The 11,812-nt window shown below is 34.9% G+C and overlaps 1 protein-coding gene across 1 annotated transcript; it reads right to left on the bottom strand.

Moving 5' to 3' along the window:
• Positions 1 to 5,598: 5,598 nt before the first annotated feature.
• On the bottom strand, positions 5,599 to 11,807 carry LOC128368361 (up-regulator of cell proliferation-like). Its single transcript, XM_053329188.1, has 2 exons — positions 11,792 to 11,807; positions 5,599 to 10,316 (listed from the first exon to the last, which is right to left on the bottom strand). The coding sequence occupies exons 1-2, from the start codon at positions 11,805 to 11,807 to the stop codon at positions 5,599 to 5,601; spliced, it is 4,734 nt and encodes a 1,577-aa protein (XP_053185163.1).
• Positions 11,808 to 11,812: the final 5 nt, after the last annotated feature.

The following is an 11,812-nucleotide window of genomic DNA, read 5'->3' as shown; positions in this document are numbered from 1 at the left end:
TTTTGGGGTTTTCTTTATCAAGTATATTATATCTCTCTGTATTTAGGGTCCTCTGCTGCCACTGTGTGGAATCTAACAGTAACAGCAGGAAGGCTGATTTATCCCAGTTAATATCTGCTCTTCAAACTGTGATTCATTGTTTCACTTTGTATTCACACAACAGATAGTCTCGAATCCTCTTCAGAGTTCATGAGGAACATTAAATTAACAGAGTAGTGACTCCATTTGTTAAAGGAACAATTCACCCAAAAACAAAATCATTCTCTGAGTAAACTATTGAGATGTAAAACACTTGCACTGTGTTTGAGATGTCTGTCAACTCCCCAGTTCAATCCGATTTTACTTGTGGTTCTTACAACACTGAAAAAATACATTAAATTAAATTAAACAGCAGTGTTTTTTTCCAGAAAGTGTGACTGTTACTGTGAATAACATAAAATACTGTAAAAAATGTCAAATGTGTTCAGTAGAAAGTTTTTACACTAAGAATAGTTGATAATTATGTGGATTATCAGAGTAAATGGGGATATTATTTTTAGAAAGATGTGGTACTATTGAACTCTCTTAGTCTCTTAAGTGTCACTTTTAATGAATTTTCATTGTAATGGGGTTTTGACAGAAAACTCAGGGATATATAACTGAAAATAAAACCAAAAGTAGATGTAATAGAATATTCCAGCATGTAAGAATAACCCTCCAAATACCAATGCACCACTCTGTGAATCATATTTTCTAACACTGTGTCTTAATTTTATGCAGTTTAAATCTAAACAGTCTGTAGTGTTGATTAATAATGGATAACTGGTGTTGACACTGTTGACCCATAATGCAATGCACAATGGAAATAAAGGATCTACTGACAGCTGGTAAAGACTTACACCATTGTTGTCAGTAGTGCAGTGGCTTTGATCACAGCTTTAAAAACACTAAAGTAATACATTTGTAGAATTAAACTATATACTCAATATTTGTGAATTTATCAGATTATAAATTGGCAATAGTGTCCTAAAGTTATAGTTTGGTGCATTATATATTTCTACATTCCACATGATCTTTGTATATACAGTATATTATCACTATCACTTATCATTATGCACATAACTATACTGTATGTCAACATGTAAAAAGAAGAAAAAGAAACACTGACAAAGCTCAACTTCTTTGTATCTTGTTTAATTCATTGTGTGTGAAAACATGTAAGTCAGAAGTTCAACATGATCAACAGACCAGAAGATGCCACATTATTCCCACAGTTGACTTGTTTAGACAATATTTAAACATGAGCTGAAAGATCAGTTACAACAACATAAAGACTTCTTATTCACTAACTTTCATCAAACACACATCAAAAGATCAAATGTTTAGCATGTTCCTATTAGAAATGAAACTGTAAAAATATTAAAGTATAGTGATGACATGTTAGAAAACATCTGTTTCACATGGTCTTTGCACTTCATCATCATCATCATCATCATTATGTATATAGTTGTACTCATTAAAAAGTAAAATGAAAAAATATAAAGAAACGATAATATTTTCAAAAATAATGAAAAAAGTTAAAATGTAAAAGTTAAAAAAGTCAATATAAATGTAAATGTAAAAAATGTTTTTACATAGCCTTTAAATTGTATACTGTAGGCCTTCATCTTCATCATCATTATCTTTAGTACATCATGATGCACTTAGTTGTGTTAAGACATGAATATAACAAAATCTTAGTACTAATACAGAATAAAAATGTAAAAAGTCAAAATGTAAATGTAAAATCTGTCATTACAGAGCCTTTAAACTTCATACTGTAGGCCTTCATCATCTGATTAACAACCAAAAACCTTTGTACTCATTAAACAAAATAAAATTGATACAGAAAAAAATATTTAAAAAAGTTACAAATCAGCATCACATCTAATTTAAAGGAGTAAAATAGACCAGACGTGTTCTTATTAGAAATTAAACTAAAATATAAAATAATAGACGTGTTAGAAAACATCTGTTTCACATGGTCTTTGCACTTCATCATCATCATCATTATATTTGCCACGTGTCATTGTGAACATCGTAAAATAAAATAAAAAAAGTTAAAATATTAAAGAATTAAACTGTAAAAAGTAAAAATAAATGTAAATATATAAAAAAAAAATGTTTTCTGGTGTTTAACTTGACTTGTTCAACACATCATAATCTGTCAAAAATAATGACATCGCCATCATTATGTATATAGTTGTACTCATTAAAAAGTAAAATGAAAAAATATAAAGAAACGATAATATTTTCAAAACACAACAAAACTGTTTTCTACGGAGCCCCAGATATGTCATGGGGGGAAAAAATAATAAGTTGTGGCCACGTAATATTAACTCGTTCCCACGAAATAGTAATTCGTTCCCACGAAATAGGTAATTTGTGGCCATGAAATATTAATTCGTTCCCACGAAATATTAATTTGTGGCCACGAAATATAGCTGTGCACAGCTGGATGAGCAAATCAAGCGCAACTGCTCAAACAGGAACAGCTGTCACACAATGGACAGGGATAGTATGGTAGAGTGTTATTTTAGGCTGGGAATGAAATACAAAGACATTTTGAAAAGCCTGGCATTGGAGGGATTCATTATTAGCGAGAGGCATCTCCACAGGAGTTGCGCTTGATTTGCTCATCCAGCTGTGCACAGCTATATTTCGTGGCCACAAATTACCTATTTCGTGGGAACGAATTACTATTTCGTGGGAACGAGTTAATATTTCGTGGCCACAAATTACTACTTTGTGGGAACGAATTGCTATTTCGTGGCCACAACTTATTATTTCCCCCCCCCATGACATATCTGGGGCTCCGTAGTTTTCTGTCAAAAATAATGAAAAAAGTTAGAACTGTAAAGAATAAAACTTTAAAAAGTAAAAATAAATGTAAAATATGTCATTACATAGCCTTTAAATTATATAATGCAGGCCTTCATCATCATCAACATCATCATCATCATTATCTTTAGTACATCATTATGTACTTGTGTTAAGAGATGAATATAACAAAAGCTTAGTACGAATACAGAATAAAAATGTCAAAAAATGTCAAAATGTAAATGTAAAAAATGTCATCTGATTAATAAAACAAAAACCTTTATACTCATTAAACAATACAATAAAAATAATACAGAAAAAAATATTTTTAAAAGTTACAAATCAGCATCACATCTAATTTAAAGGAGTAAAATAATGGCCATGGCCTTTGTACTTCATCATCATTATATTTGCCATGTGTCATCGTGAACATAGTTGTGTTACAAGATGAATAATACAAAAAAGTTAAGTAAAAGTTTAAAAAAAAAAACAAATACAGAAAAACAATAATATGGATTTTAAAATATAACAAAACTGTTTTCTGGTGTTTAACTTGACTTGTTCAAGACATCATCATCTGTCAAAAAAAATGTCTCATCATTAATTTTTTTATTTAAAAGAATAAAATAAACAATAAAAAATATGTTAAATATTTAAAAGTGTGAGTAATAGTTTCTGTGCTTTCTTCTTTGTTTCATGTTCAACTTCTAAACAGCAGAACCAAAAGTCAGTTGTATCAATATTTGTTATTCATTGACTGATAGTAACCTTTAGAAAGTTAACTGTGAACAATGAATAAATCTATGGAGGACTGAAAGTGCCAAAATGAAATAAATAAATATACTATATATATTAAATAATTACTTAAATGTGTCATTAATTAATTAAAATTGGAATGAAATACATAAATGTTTTATTAAATGTGTCATTAATTCATTAAATACCAATTCATTTTATGTAAAAAATATACTTAATTATTTCACTATTTAATTAATTATTTCATGGTCCTGTGTTGCAGCGCATCATGAATTTATTTTATCTGTCAAACTCACCCATCAAAGTCAGTGGGCGGGACTAATGCTGATCTAGCCTGATCCATTGCTTTGGTCTGAAGTAACATGCCTTCGTCCCTGCCCGAGCTGAAATCATCAGGCTGAAGCGGATTTCATTTTAGCTCTAACTCTGTAAATAAACCACTTTATCCACATTTCTAACCTTTTTAGGAAGAAAGTAAAGTAGCCCTTTAGATCCACAATGTGACGCTAATTTGTCCAAATAACACCTGTTTAAAGTTTTGTTCCTGCAAATTCGGAGGTAGCCGTAGTGAGTAACGCACTTCCGGTAATTTTCACAAAATAAAACACCCGTTGCCTTTTATTATTAAGAAAACCATAACGATAGAATCGGTGCTTTTATTTTGAAAACAGGAAGTGAACATACCCTCGCTATAGCTAACTTGAAACAATCGAGGTGGTGATCTGTGACGTTTGTATTTTGGGTTTTTTTCAGAAGTTGCGTTGCATCTTGGGTAATGTGAGTGTGAGTAGTAGTGTTGCATCTTGGGTAATGTGAGTGTGAGTAGTCAGCTCTTGATGCATACTCTGCATTTCTGGAGAATCTAGTAAACCATCCAGGAACTTCTCACATACTCTAAATCGCATACCACAGTTGAAACACACTAAACTACTCCATGAGTTGCTGTAACTGGTGCACTTAGATCATATGTAGAGACTGTACAAGTTTGATCAAGAATCATTGAAGCAGACTGATGTGCAACCAGGACTTCCGTCTCTATACAAGTCAATGGAGAATTCACCAATTTCTCACTTGATTTCTAACCTCAGTAAACGTTGGTCTCAATCGCTAGTTTAAAGCCTTCTTCAATGCAGTATGATGTTCATTTGGGACATTTTGGCCTCCCTGATTTTATATTTGACGATAAAGCAGGGTATGCATTGCTGCTTCTCTCAGCAGCTCCAGGCAAGATTTAAAGCCATCTTGTCCTGCACCTCGCACGCTCTGGACTTTTAGCGTTGAAGAAAAAGTTTTGTTTGACAGAGTATCTAAAACCAACGTAGATGTGAATAGCGGTGTTTAGGAGTGTGTTCACTAGCTCTGCATCAATCCATTATATGGAATCGATATGCCTTGACTTGATGTGCAGGGTAACCAATCAGGTATTAGGAATCCGCCCACTGACTTTGATGGGTGAGTTTGACAGATAAAATAAATTCATGATGCGCTGCAACACAGGACCATGAAATAATTAATTAAATAGTGAAATAATTAAATATATTTTTTACATACAATGAATTGGTATTTAATTAATTATTGACACATTTAATAAAACATTTATGTATTTAATTCCAATTTTAATTAATTAATGACACATTTAAGTAATTATTTAATGGTGTATTTATTTATTTCATTTTGGCACTTTCAGTCCTCCATATAAACCATGCTGACATCTTCATCATCATTATTTTACACACTGGTTACTATTCACATAGTCATATATCAATATGAACAAAGAAAAAACTAAACAAACATTTGCAATCATAAAAACAAAAAATACAACAAATATTTCAAATAGTGACCCTTTTTTCATGTGGTCTTTGTTGTAAATCTTTATAATTGTCATTATTCACTTGAGAATACATTCAAACTTTAAAAAATGAAACAAAACATGTATGATCACAAACCAAAAAGTAGATCTTGAAAAAAACGGTTTAACTGTCTGACATAACTATTTTTATATTTTCATCTTCTCAACGACTTGAATCCTTTCAAAATCAACCCACGTGGTTCAAAAACATTTGTACGTTTGTATGTGTAAGCATCTTTTAACCCATCCAGTGCATCCGTCTTTTTGATTCTCCTCCAGGCCTCTGGAACATCAGCTGGTTTGGCCTCATATTCTTGAGCAAATCTGTCATTGTATCGTACCAGTACATACTTCCAGTAGTCAGATGCCTCTATGCTGGGATCTGGAGGAATGAGCCAGTCTGGATAGTACGTGTAATACTCTTTGTAAGGATGAAACTCCCATTTTGTTTCCATGCTTTGAAATTCACGATCCCCATGTACGTCAGTTGTACACAGTTGCTCAAACAAATGCTTAGTCTCTACATTCCTGTATCTACCAAGACCTTGTGGTCGATGCACGGCTGCATGATGCTTATCGTGTCCTTTTCCTCCAGCCTCACAGGGAACTTTACAAAATGGACATTGCTTTCCACAACCAAACACTTGCTTGAATAGCTCATCCTGTGGTTTGATTGGAAGTTTGATCAGAGTCTCAGTGATGTTTTCAGACTTTGAGAATTCCTCCTGAAGCTGTTCTTTCAGGTCTTTTAATGACTCTTTGAGGCTGTTGATAAATGGATGACATGTGCTTTTGATTTGAAACAAGGCGGTTTTTTCATCCTCCTCTGAGATTGAGATGTCTTCAATCAAATACTTCCGCATGTTGCTGATGAGCTCTGTGATGCTTTCATTGTTGTTTGGCAGTTGAACACCATCTGGTCCTTTTGTGGCTCGCTCTAATGCTGCTGTGATTTTGTCAAGTATGACTTGAAAGTTATTGTTCTTCAGGTTGCACCAAGTTTTGTCCTTTGACATTTGTTTCTCAATTTGCTGAAGTATCCAATCCTTAACATATATTTCATAATTACAAATGTACTTGACAAAACTCTTGAAGTCATCCTTTTGCAGCAACTCTTCCTGAATGTTGTACTGGAAAGAGGAGCGGGAGCTGTACACTTCTGAATGAGAACCTTTAATTGTATCCACAATGTGTATTCCCAAAGATCTATTGATGAACTCTTCCACAGCAGGCTTGATGCAAGACTGGACAAAAGTATCTGCTTTGCGCTGACAATCATCTTTATCTTTGTACAAGTCAAGAAAATCTATCAGGTATTGAGACTTCTTTTTCTCCAGCTGAGTCCGAGGATCTTTATCTGACAAGAATTTTTGATGCATTTTGAGGAATTCCCTTGAGGCAATGCCACAAATGTGAAGTTTCAGGTCAAACTCAAACTTTGCATTTGTTTTGTGACACTTGTAGCTTTGATCGAGTGATTCATTAATTTTTTCAAGAAGATCTCTTGTAAAAGAGTCTTGGTAATCTGTGTTTGACTTTGCTTTATCAAGCACAAACCGTGTGCAAGACTCAATGACACTGTCAGCAAAGGCTTGCAATTCTGCCCATATTAAATGTTTAAGCTTCTCCACATAGGAGTCTATATGGCTATGTTTGGTTTTAAATTTATCCTTCCCAATTTCCTTTAGATCTTTAATCTTTTGGAATTCCTCATTTACATTCCAGTTTGAGAAATGTTTTCTCAACTGGTTGAGAATGCTTGCTGCGATATCTTGTTCTTTCAGGCCAGCCACATTTTTAGTTGCTTCAGTCCACATCTTTTCAAACTCGTCTGTCAGCTGTTCATCAGTCAGTGTGGAGCCTTTACAAGCACTCAGGAGCTTCATGACTTCGTCTTCAATCCTGCCTCTGTATTCGCTCTGAATGTCTTGAGCCTTTTTTGAGTTAATTTTTAGCTCAAGAACACAGTCCAATTTATTGTTTGCTGAATATTTGATTTCCTCAGCAAGATGACTGATGTTGTTGAAAAAGTCAGTTTTGTATTTTTCTATCAGATTGATGTGCTGGTCTTTCATCTTGTAGTAGTTTGTAAGTTTCTCTCTCATTTTTGTTTGTTCAGATGCTATTTTTTCAGAGAACTCTAATTTTTTCGAATCAACCAGTGTGCTCCAAGTTTGAAAATGAGATTCATTGTCAGAATTTAATATTTCCAACTCTGCTTCTTGTTGCCAGGAGAGGATTTCTTTTCTGAGCTGCCATTCCCATTGACTGAACTCTTTGCAAAGGTTGTCATAGGCCTGAGCCACAAGAGTGTTTCTGAAACTAAAGATGAAGTTCTCATATTTCACAGCTTTCCAGAGACTTCTCATCCATTCTAGAAACTCTGGGATCTGTGAGACTTCATTGCTTCTGTTTGTTTTCCCCAAAAGTTTTCTCTTTAAATCTGCTACAGCTTCACTGTAACCTGTGTTCACTGGTGCCATCGGAGGGGTTCCATGCCAGAGTCCTGGGAGGTTCCAGTTGTTTTTGTCCATGTCATAGTCCAGCACATCTGTAAATGCTTTAATGGAAGGCTTCTTTTCCATTTCAGCTGCAATTTGTGTCATTTGATTGAGCTGATCCAGAAGATGCTTTCTGTCTGTTATTGTCTTTTCATGAGCTGAAACTCCAGAAACATTTTGATGCACAAAATGACAAATTGGCTTTCTCCCAATTTCCTTCATTCTTAAGAAGGCATGAACTGCAATTTGCAGAACATCTTTCATTTCAGTTGAGTTCTCCATTGCAATGTTAATAATGGTGACATCACTTAAACCAATCACAAAGGTTGCCATCTGGTTGTCATGCTCACAACTGTCTTCAAGTTGGGCCAAATGTGGAGACTTTAGACCCTCTGTGTCGATGAGAACTATAAAATCATAGTTCAACTCATGTTTCATATCTTCTCCAACTTTGAGGAAGAGCATATAAGCTCCTCTTGTGCATCTGCCGCTGCTGACAGGAAACTGCACACCAAACATGGTGTTAAGGAGTGTTGACTTCCCCGTACTTTGAACACCCAGCACAGTCAGTACTAACAGTCTGCTCTTTCCCCCAACCTTCTTGTGAAGCTCCATCAGCACATCTGTCACCCATCTCTCTGGGATGTTGGAAGCATCTCCATCCACGATCTCTAAAGGAAATCCATCGAACAGCATTTCAGCAGCCAAACCAGGGAGACGAGATATTTCATCAGCAGTGTTTCTTGAGCCATTAACTGAGAACTCATAAATGAGTCCCATCTCTCTCATGTAATGCTCTACTCCTAAAGAGCTTTCCATCAAATCTTTATCTAACTTTTCAATGCGTTTGATGTCTTTTTTCTCACACTGCTCTTTGAACTTGTTGCGCAGCTCAGACAGTTTGCTCTGTGAATGTGCATTAAGTTTGAGTTTCATCCACTTAAGAAAAAAATCTCTTTTCTCTTTGTCACTTGTGGATACGGTTTTAATGAAACTCTGCATTCCTTTAGACACTGTTTGTTTGCTTTGCTCCTCACTCATTTTATTTTTGTCTTCCTGTAGCTGGCATTTATACTCTTCAAGGCCTGAGTCAGTTTTCAATCTACATTCCTCCTTCTCTAACTGTGACAATCTTTTCCAGTTATCTCCCTGTAAAGGAAGATGTCGCTTTTTGTAGTCTGGTATACTCTGCCCCTCAATGTCGACCATGATCTCTTCAACTGTTTTCTTTTGTTCGTCACTTGTGGTTTCATCGACAGATAGACCAAGCTCAACAGCTTTTCCAACCATATTAACAACGTTCAGTGTGTGTGTTACATCTGGCAGTGAGGTCTTGATTGCACCACAAAGTTTCTCTGAAAACTCTGCAACATTTGTGATTGAGTTTTTAATTTCCACTCTGCTCTTTGAAAGCTTTAATTCTCTAAGTATTTTCTTAACAGACATCATGTCCTCTGTAGAATTGTCCTTGCAATTAACAACCAAGAAGAGTTTGGATTTCACATCTTGAAGAGAAGTCAGAATCTTGTGCTCATTTTCTTCAACTTTGTCCAGAAACACAAAGGTAGCAGTTGACACTTGAAAAAGCAATTTGAATTCTGCCAGTGACTCATAAATGTCTCCTCTCAGATTGGCAAAGGCAACTGGTCCTGGAAATATGTCAAGATTTTCTCTGCCACAGGGAAGGTACCAGCAAACCTCAACCAAACCATTGGCAATTCTTCTTTTAAGTGCTCCTCCTTTCATATCTCTGTGTATGAAGATGTTGTGATTCTGTTGGCCATGACTGAGAACATGATTCAAAACCTGTGACTTGGAGAGACTACAGTTCTTCAGCCTGACAAAGGTAAAGAATGGTATATTTGCTTTGACAATGCTATCTTCAACAAATCCTCTTGATTCAGATAAATCCTGTGGACGCCACTCTTTGATGATATCTCTCAGAGCCCACAGCATCAGAGTAGACTGACTGTTATTGACATGAGGCAACAGCAGTGGAACAGAAAACTGACACATTGACATCTTGAGGGCCATTTCCTGTTGCAAGAAGCTGTCAGCACAAAGAAAGAGTGCAACTATGAGGTCAAGAGGGTTAACCTTGTTGTCATCAGAGTCACCTGCAGTGAGCTGGTCAAAGTCTAACAGATCACCGTTTTCCTTCTTTTCATCATCATTGTTTGGTACTTCTGTAAAGTTTCTGCATTCTGCGCTGATTTGAAAGAGTTTCCTGAGAAAGCACCATGGCATTTTCTCCAGTGATTCAACAGTTTCATCATAAATACTGTTTTTGTTTATTTCCAAAAGGGACCGAAGAGTGAGCTTGTTGGGATAAAATTTCTCCAGTCCAAGTTTGGACAGAAAGTTGAGAATGGCTGGGAAAGAGAAAAAATATCACTTTAAAAATGAATAACCTTATCTGACTTCATATGTTTGATTCTGTGGGCCTGGGTGTGTAAAAAACGTGTGCAAACTTGACATCACCTGCAAAAAATGTGCAAGCTGATCTAGCGTCTTTCAAATGTGTAAGATGATACACGCTGTCCATTTAGTACAGTAGTTTGCCTTAATGAATATGTAATATGGGGCGTTTTAACCCCAGTGTGCAAAATACAGGGATTGTTTTTTTTAGCATTATAGATCTTCGAGTATTCTGGTGGTGGTCATACTGTAGCACAATCAGTTCAAACAATTGACAAAGTACTCTTTGGTAACCTAAATATTCTGCCTGAGCATTTGTTAATGCACCTTAGCGCAATATTTTTTCATTTGAAAGTGGGGTGCATCTTCTATACCGGTGTGTCCTATACAGCAGTAAAATACAGAGAGAGGTTGGATCTGCATATGGTTAAAGGTCTGTAAAAGGCTCCACACTAAGAATGATAACTATAATTATAAAGATAATGATTTGAGCGTCCACACTTATGAACTATAACGTCCTATGAACAGTGGTGTAAAGCATGCACTGCGCTCCAGCTGTGTCTGCAGCTAATGACAATAGACTATTGATGAGCCATTAATGATGTATGTTGTACAGAAAAAACAAACAAATTACTGGTTCACCAAATTGAGGGGTACAAATGGAAAATGAAATGAAATGGAAATTAAATGAAAAATAGAGTGATAAATTATCAAATGATTTGATTAATTTAAAGTCTATTTGATTAAAACAGTTGTGATATAATGAAAACAGAGTCATGTTTCATCATTTTCTCCGTACATCATTAATCACTGACAACACAAAACTTTTAATTCATCATTAAAAAAGGCCTCAAGGGTGGAAGTAACAAAAAATAACTTTTCAATTGGTTTGATAAACTTCATTCTACTATTCATCATTCACCACACCTAACTGACATTTATCGTTTACAGCCAGCAATTTTTGTTACTTCTGCCCAAATGTCAATCAAAAACCACGCCCACTGACTAGCTGATCAAGTTTTTTGCTCTTGTGAGCTTAGATATAGAAATGTATTTATTCTTTTAATATTTATTTTGTACAATTTTTTTTTGTAAATATCTGTTTTCGGGAAGAAAAAAACTCATGTCAAATTCCAAAGTCATGATTTTATAAGTAGATACAGGTCTCAGTGTCTAACAGAGCAGAATTTTGGCTGATAAAATGGGAAAGAGAAATGATTTGATACGTAGAAACACAGAATAGTTACACCAGAAAGTATCGAGAAAAGACATTAGAAAAATAAGGGATCTGTAGTTTCTATTTCTTCATCACAGAATATAGCTATTTTGTTTAAAGTTTAACATTTGTCTAAGGAGTTCTTCTGAACTATATACATTGTTAAAACTGATATATATATATATATATATATATATATACAGTCCTGCTCACCATTATTGGCACCCATGAAGT

This window comes from Scomber japonicus, chromosome 1 (genome assembly GCF_027409825.1).
Source record: "Scomber japonicus isolate fScoJap1 chromosome 1, fScoJap1.pri, whole genome shotgun sequence".
Classification (NCBI taxonomy): Eukaryota; Metazoa; Chordata; class Actinopteri; order Scombriformes; family Scombridae; genus Scomber; species Scomber japonicus.
The sequence above is the reverse complement of the archived record's forward strand: the minus strand, read 5'-3'. Positions and strand labels throughout refer to the sequence as shown.